A 17831-nucleotide genomic window follows, 5' to 3' on the forward strand; every position below is an offset into this window, starting at 1 on the left:
CAATGAGGGTCTTTTACTTTGACATGTGATCTTTCCATAAATTATTGTTTTTTATGTGTGCAGAGAGCATGTCCTAGGGGTCATTAACTTACTGAGCTCACTGGGCAGGATGTGGGTCTCATGCCAGCAGGGTTTTATTGTTTTGGGGCATGTCTCATGCTTCTGTTGCATGGTTTGTTGCTAAGCAGGCCTGCTTGGTTTTGTGGTTAAGCAAACCTGTTTTCTTGAGTGATCATTAACTTACAGGGGTCTCCCATACTTTTTTCTTTACTTGCAATCCCCTAGTGGGATTAACTATTTAATTACCTAATTTGTCTTTTTACTCTGTCCCTATCACGATCGTATATGTATATAGTATGAGAGTTTAAAAAATGTGCCAAAAAACAGTACAAAGCTGCTAAGTGTTTGAGCTACAAAACTAAGGAACGAGAGCATGGCTATGAGCCTCAGCTTCCACTTCTGTAAAACAGGGTTTTTGTGAGGATGGACTGAGATCATGTAATGGGTGCTCAATAAATGCTTCCGATCATTATTATTGTCACCGTAACTAGCCAGAATACAGAAGTGAAAAACATATGCCTCCCCGACTTCCCTGGTGGTCCAGTGGTTAAGCCTTAGTGCTTCCAATGCAAGGGTCATGGGTTCGATCCCTGGTCCGGGAGGTTCCGCATGGCGATCGGGGTGCGCCCTGCCCCCCACAAAATATATATATATATATATATATATATATATATATATATATATATATATATGCCTCCCACCCTGCTAAGAATTAAATAAATGAATTCATTCAGAAAAGATCAAAGTGAAAGAAAGAAAGCCAAGGGAGTAGGGGGAGGGAAACCGAGTCCTGGACAGGTAAGGTGCTTCTCAGTCCGTTTCCCGCATGCAAGGTCTCCGTCAGAGCTCAAGCTGGCTGCACGGATCTGACTGTATTTTCACAAAAGTTAATTGACCCCGGCAGGCGAGAGTGGGCGGGCGCGTTCTCAGGCTTCGCCTCCTCCTGCGGCGCACGCGGATGACGTACATGGGCGCGCCAGGATTCCGGGAGCTCAGGGACTGCGAGAACGGCTGCCACGTGCGTATGCTTACCGCGCGCAAACCCGGATGCCCCTGCATGCTGCACCCCGTAGCCACCCACCCAAAGCCTGATCCAGGCCGCTGCGGGATCCCCACCAGGCCGAGCTGCGCCCAGCGGGTGCCTGCGTGCCCGCCTTAGTGCAGGTGTCCGTTCGCGTTTGTTGGACGCCCGGCAGGGGAGACCCCACGTAAACTCATCCCCTCTCTGACAATTCATTCATTCAACCAAGAAAAAATCCGTTGACAGCCTGTTTTATGTCAAGTACCATGCTGGTCTTTGGGAAGACAGCCCTGATGTAGACAATGCTGTCTTTGTGCTCTTGGAGCTTCTGTTTCACTGGGAATGATAAACGAAAATCAACTGGTATAGTAAACAAAATGATTTCGGGTTGTGATAATTCCTGTGAAGGAATTATGGTATGGAGGACAACTGAGGCGCCTAACTTTAAACAGGGTCATAAGGGGAATTCCCTGGCAGTCTAGTGGTTAGGACTCAGCGCTCTCACTACCGAGGGCCGGGTTCAATCCCTGGTCCGGGAAGTAGGATCCCACAAGCCACGAAGTGCGGCCAAAGGAAAAAATAAATTAAAAAAAAAAATAAAGGGGGTCATAAGCATTGGGTGGGGGCCGCTGAGAAAGGGAGGAATCAAGATCTGGCAGGAACACTGGTTGCTGAAATGAGACCTGGCCTGGAACTTGTCAGTCTACAAGTTTGAGATTTTTTGGTTTTTAAGCCCCAGGTATTGTTCTAAGCCTTGGTAATCCGATGGAGGTAAAATAGCTACAGTTCATGCCCTCATCGAGATTTTGTTCTAGTGGGGAACGCAGAGCTAAAAATAAAATGTCAGAGAGTGATACATACTATATAGGAGATTAATATAAGACCATCTCATAATGGCTACTTCAGAGCAGTTGGTCAAGGAAGGCCTTTTCAAGGAGGTGAATTTTACCTGATATCTAAGAAACAAGAAAGAGCTAGCCATGCAAATAGCAGGGTGAGAAAAATGCCTTTCGGAACTGAGCTTGTCAAGTTAGAAAACAGTAATAGAAAAGAAGCCAGTGTGATTGGTGCATTGTAGGTGAGAAGGAGAGCGGTGTGACATAGGGTTGGAGAGGTAGGCAATGGCCAGACAACATAAAGCAGGGTACTGAGTTGGAATGTTCTACCGTGTGTGATGAGAAGCCATGATCTCATTTATGCTAACTTGTGGCAAGTGGATTGTGGTTGGGGCAGCGGTAGGATCAGGGGTCCTGGTCAGGAGGGCTACTGATGCATTAGTCCAAGTGAGTCCTGGTACTGACTTGAACTGGAGTGATGGTAGCAGAGAGGAAAGGACGTGGACAGATTTGGGATATGTTTGGAAATGGATTCGCTGGCAGACTGGGTATAGAGAGGGCTCAGGGAAAGAAAAATTAAGATCGACTCCTGTGTTTTTGGCTTGAGCAACAGATTGGATGATGGTGGTGTTAACCGACATGGGGAAAATGGTGGGAACCGCAGGTCTGGAGAAACGATAAATCAAAATTTCTGTTTTGGCCAAAACAGGCTATCTGTGTTTATGAGACATCTATATGGCCATGTCACCTAAGCATTTGAATGTACTAGTTTGGAGTTTCAGGGAGAGTCAGAGTTGGATAAAGTTATGGAATCTGTTGGCAGATAGTAACTCGAATCATGTGAAATTGCCATTTTGAGTCAAAAATGGTTGAATGCTGGCGGTTTCATTGGTTCAGTCTAATAGATTGTATTTAAAGCCACAGGTCTGGATGAAGTCTCTTAGGAAGAACATTTAGAGGGAAGAGAACAAAGGGCACAGTCTTGGGCACCCACCATTTAGAGGTGGAGCAGCAGAGTAGGAGCCAGACAGGTGACTGAGAAGGAGCAACCAGCAGGTGGAGGAGCATCAGGAGAGTGGTGTCAGGAGGCCAAGAGAGGAGGGTGTTGCAGGAAGTAGAGAATGAATAAGTCAGATGCTGCTGAGAGGCCGAATACGGTAAGAAGGTAAGTGACCTCTAGATCAGCAACGTTGCAGTCTTTGGTGACCTTGACAGAATAGTCAAAGTCAGCCTTGAGTAAGTTAGATTTGAGATGCCTATGAGTTGTCCAAGTGAAGAAGCGAGGCAATGAGCTTCCTTTCCTCCCACTTCCTTGGGAAGAGGCCGTGTACAGCTGGGAGACCTGTGTGTGTGTGTGTGTGTGTGTGTGTGAGAGAGAGAGAGAGAGAGGGGGGGAGAGAGAGAGAGAGAGGGAGGGGGAGAGAGAGTGAGAGAGAGAGAGATCAGAGCTGAATGAGTGGTACAGATCAGAAGCCCTCAGCTCTGCTAGAAGGGAGGTGTCCCTGAGCACTGGAGCAGTGAAGAAGGCCTCCCAGAGCTGGTGAGACCTGTACTCACCTTGACAAGTGGGAAAGCTTTGGACAGGTTAGGGATAGGCATAGGCATTCTAGGATGGGGCAAAGGAATGGCGAGGAGGCTAGGCAGGGTTTAGTGAGTAAAGCCAGGGTCCTACTGAGAAGCACTGGGACCAGAAGTTGAAGTCGCTGGGGAATAGATGTGGAGAGCCTTTGACTGTCAGGCTAAAGGCTTTGGATTTACCTTGAGCCAGGAGATAATGTTTTGAAACAGTGAAGTAGAGGAACTATCATTTGACTTCACTGGCCAGCCCCGTCCAGCTCATCCTTCAGGTTTACGCTTAGATGCCATTTCCCTTAGGAAGTCTTTCCCACTCCTAAAGTGCTAGGTTGGTACCCACAGTCCTGTGGCCTTGACCACACTGGACGGGAAATGTCTGGATACATTTATGCCCCAGTGCCCCCACTGCTTTCCCCCACCACATCCCTAACGCTTCCGAAGCCTCAGCTGTCCTTGAAACTTGAAATCAGTTCAACAGCTAGGCTCTAGTGAATGTTATTTTTTCTAACTCGTCTCGCCAGCAAAGGACACCTACAGAGATGTCCTCAGTCCTTCACTTCTATGTCCGTCCCTCTGGCCACGAGAGGGCAGCCTCTGAATATACTCAAAGGAAGCTGCGAGGGGAACTGCCAGAGCTGCAGGGTGTCAAGACCGAGCTGTGCTACAACGTGAACTGGACAGGTTGGGCCACTTACTGGATCCTTTGGGAGAGGTGCCAAGTGCCAGGGGCAGTGTCTCAAGGTGTCCTTGCCCTGTCTCCCTGCAGCTGAGTCCTCCCCGAGCGCCGAGGAGATGAAGAAGCTGACATGGCTGTTTGGCTGCCCCTTGTTACTGGACGATGTCGCTCCGGAGTCCTGGCTCCTTCCCGGCTCCACTGACCTGCTGCTGGAGGTCGGGCCCAGGCAAGTGTCTCAGCCTCGGGTAGCTCGTTCCATGGTCCAGAGCCCGTCAGCCTTTCCAAACACACACTGCCACCCCTTCCACTTTCATTCCTCTTCCTCCTCTTGTGGTCCTTGGGAGACTTGTTTTCCCTTCATCCTACTCCCCGCCTAGAAAGCTGTGCACATGCTTTCCCCATGTGGGAAGATACCTTTGAAGACTGAGCCAGCTGCCAGGCATGTTCTGGAATATAACACGTTGTATTCTGAGAAGTTGAAATTGAAGCATTTTGTTGCTACAAGAACAGTTATGGTTTGATTTGAATGACCTTTGAAAGCAGGTTTCTCGGTGCCCAGGTCTGAGGCTGGAGGCCAGTGGTGTGGGCAGGTGCGGGGGGGTGGTAAGTAGAGCTGGGAGATTGCCTGGACAGCAGTGGGCAGGATCCGCCTTCTCAGCTGGGGCTCTAACCATCTGGTCCTAACCAATCCACAGGCTGAACTTCTCCACGCCAGCATCCAGCAACATCGTGTCAGTGTGCCAGGCTGCGGGGCTGGGGGCTGTGGACCGCGTGGAGCCGACCCGGCGCTACCTGCTCTCGGTGAGGTAGTAGGCAGCCAGGGGGGGATCAGGAGGAGGAAGTGGAAGAGATTGGGTCCTAAGCTCTAAGGAAATGATGAGAAGCAGGGGGAGGAGTTCCTGGTTTGACGCCTGCCCTGTTTGCAGGTTGTTCACTGCCTGAGGCCACCTGGTCGAGGAGTGAACAGGACAGAAACCCAGCCTGTGCTCCCCTTACTAATCTGTGCATGCTGACAGGGACTCATGCCTGGAAGGAGCATCTTTTTCTAATCTGAACAAAGGTGCCGGAGAGGCTAGCAGTGGGCTGGTCCTGTGTGGCCTGGAGGACGAGGGTGGACCATTTTGGCCATTCTTCAACCCCGCACCCCTCGCCTTCTGTGTGCGTCTCCACCCCTAGTTTGCCCACCCGCCTTCGGCTGAGCTGGAGGCCGTCGCCCTGGCTACCCTGCATGACCGGATGACGGAGCAGCACTTCCCCTGTCCCATCCAGAGCTTCTCCCTGGGCTGCATCCCAGCACCCCTCGGCGGCCCAATTGACATACTGACCGAGGGCCGGTCTGCCCTGGAGAAAGCCAACCAGGAGCTAGGTGAGCAGGAAGGCCCAGGCCAGGCTAGTAGGGGTGCCGAGTCCCACAGTCAGCTCTTCTGGTGGTTGTCTCCTAGGTCTGGCCCTAGACTCCTGGGACCTGGATTTCTACACCAAGCGCTTCCAGGAGCTGCAGCGGAACCCCAGCACTGTGGAGGCCTTCGACTTGGCTCAGTCCAATAGGTGGGGAGGAATGGGGACATTCTGATGTCTGAGCCCGTGGAGGTTGGAAGGGAAGACCACAGGGACTCTCCATGGCTCTCTCTTGGCCTAGGGGCCTCCCTGAGTCTGTTTGAGTACCTGGGTTCCCCATCCATCCAGTAGTCTGCATTCACGTCTTGGTTTTATCTTCACGCTGGATCTGGACCATCCACAATGACAGACTGTTGGAAGCTTATGACTTCTGGAATCTATTTTGACCTGTGGCCGTAACTCTGCCGTTTATGCTGATGAGAAGACATGGCAAGGCCTGAGAAATGACCCATGTTTCCACCCTGCCTTCCCCTCCCCACGTCACCCCCTGCAGTGAGCACAGCCGACACTGGTTCTTCAAGGGCCGACTCCACGTGGATGGGCAGGAGCTGGCACACTCGCTGTTTGAGTCCATCATGAGCACCCAGGCATCCTCGCACCCCAACAACGTCCTCAAGTTCTGTGACAACAGCAGGTGGGCTGTGCCCTCAGCTGGGGTGACCTCAGACCCAGGGAACGGGAGGCCCCAGGCTCTGGTGGGGTAAGTGCAGATCCCAGGAAGGAAGTGAGACTCCGAACGGATGTGTCCACAGTGCAATCCAGGGGAAGGAAGTCCGATTCCTGCGTCCCGAGGACCCTTCACGGCCAAGCTGCTTCCGGCAACGTCAGGGGCTGAGACATGTCGTCTTCACAGCAGAGACCCACAACTTCCCCACAGGTGAGATGAGCCCTCAGGAGGGATAGGCAGGGTCAGAGTATAGGGTAGGGCAAAGGCCCCAGGCCCACCTGGGGACCAGCAGGTTGGCTGCATGTCCTTATTATCAGTGGGGTGGTCAGAGGTGGAGTTTGCCTTTTCAGTACCCATACCCTCCCTCTCTCTTCACAGGAGTAGCCCCCTTCAGCGGTGCGACCACTGGCACAGGGGGCCGGATCCGAGATGTCCAGTGCACAGGCCGCGGGGCCCACGTGGTGGCTGGCACTGCTGGCTATTGCTTTGGAAACCTGCACATCCCAGGTCCCGTCTCTTTCCTCTCTACCCATCTCCCCTTCCAGATCCCTTGTCCTGGCAGGCACTGGACACTTATCTCTTAGGTCAAAGGGTCATCATGGGTACCTTTTCTTGGGAGGGAGGGCTCTAGAGTAGCTGGCCTTTCGCCAACCGTGGTTGTGAGGACAGTAGGCCAAGGAGGACCCAGATCTGGCTTTGCAGAACCACAATTTTCTTTATAAACTAGTATCTACTCAGCCAAAAAGAATTGTGGTACTGGGTTGGACTTATGGCCATCAACTGCCCCCAAAATCCAATTTTTTTTTTTTTTTTTTTGATGTGGACTATTTTTAAAGTCTCTATTGAATTTGTTTATTGCTTCTGCTTTTATGCTTTGGTTTTTTGACTGCGAGGCATGCGGGATCCTAGCTCCCCGACCAGGGATCAAACCCACACCCTCCCCCACCCCGCCCCAAATTGGAAGGGGAAGTCTTAACCACTGGACAGCCAGGGAAGTCCCAAAATCCAATTTCTTGGGAAGTGTTAAGAACTCTGATCCCAAGAGTCAGACTCTTCCTGAAGGGCCCTGACTCCTCCATCTTCCATCTTTACAGTCCATCCATCTTTCTCCTTCCTGCCCAGGTTACAGTATGCCCTGGGAGGATCCAAGCTTCCAGTATCCTGGGAACTTTGCCCGACCCCTGGAGATTGCCATCGAGGCCAGTAATGGGGCTTCTGACTACGGCAACAAGTTTGGAGAACCAGTTCTGGCTGGTGAGGCTTGAGGGGGCATGGGGGATAACCGTCCCAGAGGCGGGATGGGGTGAGGTGTGTGACCCAGTGAGCGCTGAGGAGCCTGGCTGACTAGACCCTGTCCCTCTCCCTGTGCCGTCCACGCTCCAGGCTTTGCCCGTTCCTTGGGCCTCCAGCTCCCAGACGGCCAGCGGCGCGAGTGGATCAAGCCCATCATGTTTAGTGGAGGCATTGGGTCCATGGAAGCTGAGCATGTGAGCAAGGAGCCCCCAGAGCCAGGTAAGAGCCCGCCACCTGTCTACCAGGTCCAGCCAGCTTTCTCCCCAGCACGTGGCAGCCGCAGGAGTGGAATTTAGAGGAACTTCAGTGGTTTGTTTTTTATCTCCCAGCTCATGTCTCCTCTCCCCAGTACAGGCTTTCAAGGCAGGGCAGGGCTTTATGCCAGTGGGGCAGGCTCAGTCTGTGTGGCCTCTGTTTCTTCCCGGGTTGACTTCTGCATGGCAGGGGCCCACCCTGCTAAGTCAAGGCAGCCAGTGTTTACCCAGGGCCTGTTTTTATCTGCAAGCTCAGTTCAATCGGTCGACATTTACTGAGCGCCCATCGGGTGCTGGGCACCATGCTAGGACCTGTGGTGGAATCAAGATAAAGGCCAGGTACCATTTATTGAATGGGTGACCCGTCACATGGCTCAGAATTTAAAAAGCAGAGAAAGGTTATACAGGGGAAACTCTCCTTCCCCTGACCTTCAGCCACCCAGTTTCCCTCCCTAGAGATAACCAATGTTAATTGGTTACTTTTGTACCCTACCAGAGGTTTTTCCTGCATACATAAACAGACCCATGTGTATATTTGCCCCTCCTTTTTTATTTATTTATTTTTTTATTTTTATTTTTTTAAGTTATTTCTGAGATATACATTTTAAAGTAAAACCCCCCCCTTTTTTAAACAAATAGCATGTGTGCACACCTTTTTTTTCTTTTTGGCCTCGCTGTGCAGCTTATGGGATTTTAGTTCCCCGACCAGGGATCGAACCCGGGGCCCCAGCAGTGAGTGCGCCGAGTCCTAACCACTGGACCACCAGGGAATTCCCCACCTATTTTTTTAATAACCATTTTATTAAGATGTAATTCATGTACCATAAAGTTTACCCTTTTAAAGTGTACAAGTCAGTGGTTTTAGTATATTCACAAAGTTGTGCGTCAATCACCAGTAATTCCAGAACATTTTCATCATCCCAGAAAGAAACCCTGCACCCATGAGCAGTCACTCCCCATGCCCCCTTCCTCGGCCTCTGGGAACCAATAATCTACTTCCTGTCTCGATGAATTTCCCTGTTGTAAATGTGTTTGGCTTCTTTCACTCTGCATGATGTCTTAAAGGTTCATCCATATTATAGTATGTATCAGTACTTCATTCCTTTTTATGGCTGAATAATATTCCATCATGTTGCTGTATCATTTTGTCTCTCCATCAGTTGGTAAACATTTGGGCTGTTTCTGCTTTTCGGCTATTATGAATAATGCTGCTATAAACATTTTATTTATTTATTTATTTTTGCCTGCGTTGGGTCTTCGTTGCTGCGCGCGGGCTTTCTCTAGTTGTGGCAAGCGGGGGCTACTCTTCGTTGTGGTGCACGGGCTTCTCATCACAGTGGCTTCTCTTGTTGTGGAGCACGGGCTCTAAGCGCATGGGCTTCAGTAGTTGTGGCTCGCTGGCTCTAGAGCCCAGGCTCAGTAGTTGTGGCGCACGGGCTTAGTTGCTCCGAGGCATGTGGGATGTTCCCGGACCAGGGCTCCTGCATTGGCAGGCAGATTCTTAACCACTGCGCCACCAGGGAAGTCCTGCTATAAACATTTGTGTACAAGTTTTCCTATGTACTTATGTTCTGAATTCTCTTGGGTAGGTAACTAGGAGTAGACTTGCTAGGTCACATGGTAACTGTACTCAGTCTTTGAAAAAACTACCTGACTGTTTTCCAAAGCAGCTGCACCATTTTACATTCCCCTCAGCAGTGTGTGAAGGTTCCGATTTCTCCAGATCCTTGCCAACACTTATCTGTCTCTTTGATTATAGCCATCATAGTGGATGTGAAGTAGTATCTTACGGTGGCTTGGATTTGCATTTCCCTAATGACTCAGGATGTTAAGCATCTTTTCCTATGTTTCTTGGCTATCTGTATACCTTCCTTGGAGAAATATCTATTCATGTCCTTTGCCCATTTTTAAATTGGGTTGTCATTTTTTTTTTGGAGTTTAAGTTAGAGTTCTTTGCATATTCTGGATACTAGCCCCTTATCTAATAGGTAAATGATTTGCAAATATTTTCTTCCATTCTGTGGGTTGTCTTTTTACTTTCTTCATGGTGTCCCCTGAAGCACAAATGTTTTTAATTTTGGTAAAGTATAATTTATCTATATATTTTTTCTTTGTGGCTTCTGGCTTATAGTGTCATGACTAAGAAACCACTGCCTAAGCCAAGGTCACCAAGATTGACTCATATATTCTCTTGTAATACTTTTATAGCTTTTAGCTTTTACATTTAGGTCTCTGATACATTTTGAATTTTTGTGTATGGTATGAAGTAGGGATCCAACTTCCTTCTTTCACATGTGGATATCCAGTTGTTCTAACAATCCTTTTTGAAAAAAACTGTTCTTACCCCCATTGAATTGTCTTGGGACTCTTGCCAAAAATCAGTTGGCTATAAATGTTTGGGTTCATTTATGGACTCACAGTTCTATTCCAATGACCTATCTACCTGTCTCCTTCTGCTAGTAACACACTGTCTTGATTACTGTAGCTTTGCAGTAAGTTTAAAAGCAGAAAGTATGAGTCCTTCAATTTTGTTCTTCTTTTTCAAAATTGTTTTGGCTTTGTTCTAGGTCCCTCGAATTTCCATATAAATTTTAGGATCAGCTGGTCAGTTTCTTTGAAAAAGGTGGCTGATTGTGTTGACTCTGCAGTTCACTTTGGGGAGTATTGCCATTGTAACAATATTAAGTCTTCCAATCTATAAGCATGAGATCTCTTTCAATTTATTTAGGCCTCCTAAGATATTTCATAATTTTCAGTGTGTAAGTCTTAAGTATTTTATTCTTGTTGATGCTGTTCTAAGTGGGTATGCATACTTCTGCACCTTGCTTTTTTTCAGCTTAGCAATATACTTGGAGATCATTTCATACTGATGAGATCAGATTATTTCATTATATTCATATGTAACGCTCTTTTTCGGGGAAATTCCCTGGCGGTCCAGTGGTTAGGGCTCCATTCTTTCACTGCTGAGGGCTTGGATTCAATCTCTGGCTGGAGAACTAAGATCCTGCAAGCCGTGCAGCATAACGAAAAAAAAAAATTCTCTGTTTCGGTGGCTTAGTTTTTCATTATATGGCTTATACCATAATTTATTTAACCAGTTCTCTGTTGTTAGCATTTAGATTATTTCTCGTCTTTGGTAATACAAATAATGCTGCAGTGTTTAATTTTGTACGTAGGTGCTTTGTACCTGTGAGAATAAATCTGGAGGGTAAATTCCTCAAAGTGTATTTACCCAATCAAAGAATTTTGATTGTTCTCAGCTCTAACACCAGCTTCCCTTTATCCTCACACTGCTTCGTTCTCACACGTCTGGTCACTTCCCGGGTGTTCTGATTCTGCCCTCCTTCCTCGCAGGCATGGACGTTGTGAAGGTTGGGGGTCCTGTCTACAGGATTGGAGTTGGGGGCGGAGCTGCTTCGTCCGTGCAGGCAAGTGCAAATAGCTCAGGTGCCAACTCCATGACATCTCTGGGCCCCATGCATGGGTGGGGTGTGAGCTCCCAGCCCCCCTGAGCTGAGATGTGCCATCTGTCCTCCCAGGTGCAGGGAGACAACGCCAGCGACCTGGACTTTGGGGCTGTGCAGCGGGGAGACCCGGAGATGGAACAGAAGATGAACCGTGTGATCCGGGCTTGCGTGGAGGCCCCCGGGGGCAACCCCATCTGCAGCCTTCATGACCAGGGCGCCGGTGGCAATGGTGAGAGGAGGGGGTGGGACAGGGGACCAGGCCTACCTGGTCTCCTGCCAGGTTCAGTCTGGGGAGAGGTATCGCGGATCTGCAACCAACCAGCTAGCTCTGGGCCCCACTCTCCACCCACTACACATTCTGGACAGGCTCAGGGTTAGTTGCTGGAGAGGGTGCAGTAGCGGTTCAAACAGGGATGCACAGAATTAGGGGCTCCTTTGGAGGCTGGGAACGGCCTTTTGTTTGCCCGGTGCTGACCAGGGCCAGGTGAGAGCCTCTCCCGGAAACCCTCTCACCAGGCAACGTCCTGAAGGAGCTGAGTGACCCAGCCGGAGCCGTCATTTATACCAGCCGCTTCCAGGTGGGTCTCCTCCCTGAAGTCTGATTGTCTCCCTGCCCCTGCCAGTCCCAGCCGGCCCCACCCATCTGTCCCCCCACTCCCAGCAAGAACATGAGACTTGGAAGTGCCCGCTGACCCTTCCCTTTCGTCCTCCCCCATGGATGTGCAGCTCGGGGACCCGACCCTGAACGCCCTGGAAATCTGGGGGGCCGAGTACCAGGAGTCAAATGCACTTCTGCTGAGGCCCCCCGACCGGGACTTCCTGAGTCGTGTCAGCGCCCGGGAACGCTGCCCAGCTTGCTTTGTGGGCACCATCACTGGAGACAGGAGAGTGAGTTGGCTCAGGGAGTCGGTAACAGATGCTGTGAGTGGGCTTGAGCTGCCTAGGAGGGAGAGCTGTCTCAGGAAAGAGACGAGAGGATGGGAGCTGTGGGGACCAGCGTGGGGCCGGGGGCCTCAACAGGAGAAGCCAGATGGGGTGGACAGAGCATCTCTGCCGGCTTTCCAGAAGTGTTTATTCCCTGCTGGTGGTCATAGTCTCGTTCTCTCTGGGCGGTGTCCCTGTGGCCTACAGATAGTGCTGGTGGATGATCGGGAGTGTCCTATGGGAAGAGATGGCCAGGGGGATGCCCCCCCAACACCTCCCCCGACCCCTGTCGACCTGGATCTGGACTGGGTGCTGGGCAAGATGCCCCGGAAGGTATGTGGGGGGCGGGAGGTTTCTCCCTCTCTGGCCCAGCCCTTCAGACCATCGTCTGCCCTACACGTGCTTTGTCACCTGTGTGCCCAGCGCCTCCCCAGGCGCTCACACCACTGTTGCCACCTGTGTTGCAGGAGTTCTTCCTCCAGAGGAGTTTCCCCGTGCTGCGGCCCCTGGCCTTGCCCCCAGGGCTGAGCGTGCGCCAGGCCCTGGCACGGGTCCTCAGGCTGCCTGCGGTGGCCAGCAAGCGCTACCTCACCAGCAAGGTCCGCCCCGCACCTTGCTCCGCCCCCTCAGCCCTCTGCGCCCTTCCCTCTGCTTGCCCAGCCCAGGGGATGGCTGTGGGAGCCCCCCGGGCCCGAGGGGGACGTGGCAGGGGCAGGGCAGCTACCCCGATGGCCTGAGCCCTTGCTGTCCGCCCCGAGTCTTGTTGTGTTCAGGGTGAGCCAGGCCTCCCACGCCCTTGGCCCTGTCCCTTGGCCTCTTGCCAACTCCACCTGGTTCCACAGGTGGACCGCTCCGTGGGCGGCCTGGTGGCGCAGCAGCAGTGTGTGGGACCCCTGCAGACCCCTCTGGCAGACGTGGCGGTGGTGGCACTGAGTCACCAGGAGCTCGTAGGGGCTGCCACAGCCCTGGGAGAGCAGCCAGTCAAGAGCCTGCTGGACCCCAAGGTTGCTGCCCGGCTGGCCGTGGCCGAAGCCCTCACCAACCTGGTGTTTGCTCTGGTCACCGACCTCCGGGTGAGCCCCCTGCAGCTTCTGCCCTGCAGCCCCAGGCCTCTGGGACGCAGACGCAACCACCGCCTGCTCACCCCTCTGCCCCCAGCCTCTCCACACCGCCCTCCCTCCCTAACGCGAGTCTCTGCCGCTTCCCAGGACGTGAAATGCAGCGGGAACTGGATGTGGGCGGCCAAGCTCCAGGGGGAGGGCGCGGCTCTGGCCGACGCCTGTGGGGCTGTGGCGGCCGTGATGGCGGCCCTGGGAGTGGCAGTGGACGGCGGCAAGGACTCCCTCAGCATGGCCGCCCGGGTTGGCGCTGAGACCGTGCGGGCTCCTGGTGAGCTCTGGGCGCCCAAGGGCGACGGGCAGGTCTGTGGGCCGGGCTGCGCCTCACTCTCCACTCCCTGCTCCGCAGGGTCGCTGGTCATCTCAGCCTATGCTGTCTGTCCAGACGTTACAGCCACTGTGACCCCAGACCTCAAGTGTCCCGGAGGGAGAGGTAGGGGTTCTTCCCTCTCCTCGGTGCACTGGGGATTCACAGCCGGGTCCTTTGTTTGGGGTCTGCTTCCTGAGTGCTGGGCCCCCTCGTTCAGCACTGGGGCCGTGGTGCCTTCTGGGGCTGGTGGTCTGGGTGTCTCACCACGTCCCGGGAACTTCAGTGAGCATGGCGGGAGGGGTTCTCCTGAGCCTCCCACCTCCCCTCACCCCTTCCCTGTCTCCCCAGGCCACCTGCTCTACGTGCCTCTGAGTCCCGGGCGGCACCGGCTCGGGGGCACGGCTCTGGCCCAGTGCTTCTCCCAGCTCGGCGAGCAGCCTCCCGATCTGGACCTTCCGGAGAACTTGGTGCGAGCCTTCGGCATCACCCAGGGGCTGCTGAAAGGTGAGCGAGGCCCTGGAGGAGACGGTGCCTGTGGCTGGCACGGGGCAGGCACTGACCAGCTGAGCATGTGAGGGTGGGCCAAGAGGGATCCGACGCCCTTCTCTCGGGTTCTCTGAGTGAGCCCCCACTCTCGCCCCCGCCCTCTCCCGACTGTCCAGAAGTGGGGCGGGGCCTCCAGGTTTGGGTCCCGAGGCTGCTGAGCATCTTATTCCTTCCTCCAGACCGCCTCCTCTGCTCAGGCCACGATGTCAGCGACGGAGGTCTCATCACCTGCCTGCTAGAGATGGCCTTTGCTGGGAATTGTGGGATAGAGGTGGCCGTCCCTGCCTCTGGGGTCAATGGTGAGGAGCCTGAGGTCTAGATTCCAGCCTGGGCTGCCTGCCCCATCCTGCGGACCCCATGTCCTATTAAAGAGTGGAACGTCCCCAACTCCTTTTCCCCTGAGTCCCTTGCTGTCTTTTCTGACCACTGAGCCAGGTGGCACCTCTGAAACCTCCTGCAGACCCTGAGGCCACATCCTTGGTCCTGCTTTCCCAGGCCTCACCCCATCCCTGACCCCTGCCTTCGTTCCTTTAGCCATAGCCACCTGACTCCACCTCTGAGTCCCTGGCAATACCCTAATCACCTTGACCCCTCTGTTACTCTCCCAGCGCTGCCTGTACTGTTCGCTGAGGAGCCAGGCTTGGTGCTGGAGGTGCAAGAGCCAGACCTGGCCCAAGTGCTGACACGTTACCGGGAGGCTGGCCTCCACTGCCTGGAGCTGGGCCGCACGGGCAACGCCGGGCCCCACGCCATGGTGAGGAAGTGAGGAATGGCAGGCCTGCAGCGGGAAGGTCGTGGTTTGCCTCTGCCAGCCTCGGAGGGGGCCCAACGTGGACATCTTTGCTCTCAGCCCCTGAAAGATCTGCTCCCCTCTCTAGGTCCGGGTGTCAGTGAACGGGGCTGTCGTTCTGGAGGAGCCCGTTGGGCAGCTACGAGCCCTCTGGGAGGAGACCAGTTTCCAGCTGGATCGGCTGCAGGCAGAGCCCCACTGTGTGGCCCAGGAAGAAGAGGGGCTGAGGGAGCGGACGGGGCCCACCTACTGCCTGCCCCCCACCTTTCCCAAAGCTTCCGTGCCTCATGAGCCTGGTGAGGGAATGTGTGTAGTGGCTTGGCTGCCCGGGCACTTTGGGGAGGAGCCCAAGGCTTGGATGCGGGGGCCTGCCCTGGAAAAAGTGTCTGGGGGGCTGGGGTGGAGAAGTAACCCTCTGGCACAAGGACACTCCTTCTCCCCCCAGGTGGTCCTGCCCCCCGAGTTGCCATCTTTCGAGAAGAAGGCAGTAACGGAGACCGGGAGATGGCCGATGCCTTCCACTTGGCTGGGTTTGAGGTGAGCAGGTTGCCTGGCAGAGCCGGGGCTGGGCTTTGGGCCATGGGCCCTCTGACACTTGCCCTCCCCCTCCTGCCAGGTGTGGGACGTGACCATGCAGGACCTCTGCTCTGGAGCAGTCAGGCTGGACACGTTCCAAGGCATGGCCTTCGTGGGCGGCTTCAGCTACGCGGACGTCCTGGGCTCTGCCAAAGGTGGGTGTGCGGCCCTGCCCACTCGCTCCCCGCATGTTCCTGAAGAGCTGCCTTAGCCCCCTTCTCCCTTGACTGAGAACTGGCCTCTTGCCTCCACGAGGCTGGCCGGGGGAGCATGAGCGCATTCATTCTGGGCCAGCCGCCAGCAGGCCTGCAGGTAGCTTTTTTTTCATTCATTCATTCATTGACTGCGTTGAGTCTTCGTTGCTGCGCGCAGGCTTTCTCTAGTTGAAGCGAGCGGGGGCTACTTTTCATTGCAGTGCGCAGGCTTCTCGTTGTGGTGGCTTCTCTTGTTGCGGAGCATGGGCTCTAGGCACGCGGGCTTCAGTAGTTGTGGCACGCGGGCTCAGTAATTGTGGCTTGCAGGCTCTAGAGCGCAGGGTCAGTAGTTGTGGCGCACGGGCTTAGTTGCTCCGCGGCATGTGGGATCTTCCCGGACCAGGGCTCGAACCCTTGTCCTCCGCATTGGCAGGCGGATTCTTAATTAACCACTGTGCCACCAGGGAAGCCCCCTGCAGGTGGCTTGTGAGGCAGGTGGGCTGGGTGGCGCCGTGCCAACACCGGGGGCATGTGCCCTGTCAGAAGCGGCAGCTGCTACTCAGCTCCAGCAGGTTGTCCTGTCAGAAAGCAGGCTCGGCACAGCCAGATCTTTCTGTTTTTCAAGAGAAGCCACAAATCCTGATTAAATGTTAGGCAACTGAATAAAAAATTTTGAAAATGCTCTGCTGCCTAAGCAGAAAACTCATCATGGGCCGTCTCAGGCCCAGGAGTTGGCAACATCTGCTTCAATCAGTTAAACCTGCTTTTTTCCCTGGCGTTTGCCCTGAGCTCTGCAAAGGGGGGAGGTCCTGGGCGAGTGTAATGGGGCACGCTGGGATGGAAAGGCGACGGTCCCCCCTCATTCCGGTGCTCACCCCAGCCTCCTGTTCCCTCCTAGGGTGGGCAGCTGCTGTGACCTTTAACCCCCAGGCCGGGGCTGAGCTGAGGCGCTTCCGGCAGCGGCCAGACACCTTCAGCCTGGGCGTGTGTAACGGCTGCCAGCTGCTGGCCCTGCTGGGCTGGGTGGGAGGCAGTCCTGGTGAGGAGGCGGCAGAGATGGGCCACGAGCCCTGGCCGGCCCGGCCTGGCCTCCTGCTGCGCCACAACAGGTCTGGGCGCTTCGAGTCGCGCTGGGCCAGCGTGCGAGTGGGGCCTGGGCCGGCCCTGATGCTGCGCGGGATGGAGGGTGCCGTGCTGCCCGTGTGGAGCGCCCACGGGGAAGGTCAGGCTCCGGGGAGGCGGGGAGGGCCTGAGGGCAAGGGTGGGGGAGGACGCCAAGGAGCTCTGCTCTCACGTCCCTCGTCCCTCCTTCTGCCCCAGGTTACATGGCATTTTCCTCCCCGGAACTCCAAGCCCAGATTGAGGCCAGGGGCTTGGCTCCGCTGCACTGGGCGGACGATGACGGCAACCCCACGGAACAGTACCCCCTGAATCCCAACGGGTCCCCAGGGGGCATGGCTGGCGTCTGCTCCCCCGATGGCCGCCACCTGGCTCTCATGCCTCACCCTGAGCGGTGTGTGAGGCCTTGGCAGTGGGCGTGGCGACCCCCTCCATTTGACACTCTGACCACCTCCCCCTGGCTCCAGCTCTTCATCAATGCCCGAAACTGGACCCGGGAAGGAGGCTGCTGAGCAGGCCGGGGAGACTCCCCTGGGCCCTGTGGTTTTTACCCACGGTGTCTTTAGAAGTACCTCATATTAGTTCTGTGCGTCTTGGACAGACAAGGACCAAAATGCCCAAAAAAACCTTGGCTAATTTTATGAATCTGTCTATGCCTTACGCTGTTGGATCCGTTTTCAGTTCTGTTCTAATACGTTTTGTCCTTTGTGGGCCCGAGAAGCAACATGCGGTTCAGAGAATAGAGCCTGCGGTGGGAAGTCAGGATGCGTGGGGGGAGGGGGTTCCATTGCCCTGCTACGCTGCACCACGTCACTCATGTCACTTATCTGAGCTCGGAGGGGTGTCCTATGCCCCCCTTCCTCGTCGGGGTTTAAGGGGGTGGGGGCGGACAAAAGCAAGCAAGTCAGGACCTCGGCGTGCTCATCTGGAAAACAGCAGAAGCTTTCTGGATTCTTCTTTTTATTTTTATTTTATTTTTTAAATTTTAGATAGAGAATTTTAATTAA

General features: G+C 54.1%; 1 protein-coding gene across 4 annotated transcripts; it reads left to right on the forward strand.

Annotated features, from left to right (window-relative positions):
• Positions 1–768: 768 nt before the first annotated feature.
• PFAS (phosphoribosylformylglycinamidine synthase) lies at positions 769–17484 on the forward strand. 4 transcript variants are annotated; one of them, XM_082441343.1, is made up of 28 exons: positions 769–1078; positions 4014–4173; positions 4259–4394; positions 4864–4969; positions 5345–5534; positions 5611–5716; positions 6060–6200; positions 6319–6443; positions 6612–6740; positions 7356–7487; positions 7617–7745; positions 11135–11208; positions 11320–11476; positions 11764–11825; positions 11974–12135; positions 12379–12504; positions 12639–12770; positions 13014–13244; positions 13380–13560; positions 13639–13722; positions 13948–14103; positions 14325–14444; positions 14754–14899; positions 15024–15231; positions 15381–15472; positions 15552–15666; positions 16604–16927; positions 17026–17484. In XM_082441343.1, the coding sequence occupies exons 1-28, from the start codon at positions 1019–1021 to the stop codon at positions 17334–17336; spliced, it is 4095 nt and encodes a 1364-aa protein (XP_082297469.1). In that variant the 5' UTR covers positions 769–1018; the 3' UTR covers positions 17337–17484. The 4 variants fall into 4 exon arrangements, with proteins under 4 accessions (XP_082297469.1, XP_082297472.1, XP_082297471.1 ...); XM_082441346.1 differs by having other exon boundaries at positions 4019–4173; XM_082441345.1 differs by lacking the exon at positions 769–1078 and adding an exon at positions 1246–3082.
• Positions 17485–17831: the final 347 nt, after the last annotated feature.

This window comes from Balaenoptera physalus (genome assembly GCF_965194825.1).
Source record: "Balaenoptera physalus genome assembly, chromosome: 20".
Lineage (NCBI taxonomy): Eukaryota > Metazoa > Chordata > Mammalia > Artiodactyla > Balaenopteridae > Balaenoptera > Balaenoptera physalus.

What these genes read in the sequence shown, in the direction of transcription:
- PFAS (XM_082441343.1), top strand. Translation starts at nt 1,019, where the DNA reads ATGACGTACATGGGCGCGCCAGGATTCCGGGAGCTCAGGGACTGCGAG. An exon ending in CCATCACTGGAGACAGGAGA is followed by an intron (nt 12,136 to 12,378) that starts GTGAGTTGGCTC and finishes TGTGGCCTACAG; the next exon opens with ATAGTGCTGGTGGATGATCG. An exon ending in CAAGTGTCCCGGAGGGAGAG is followed by an intron (nt 13,723 to 13,947) that starts GTAGGGGTTCTT and finishes CTGTCTCCCCAG; the next exon opens with GCCACCTGCTCTACGTGCCT.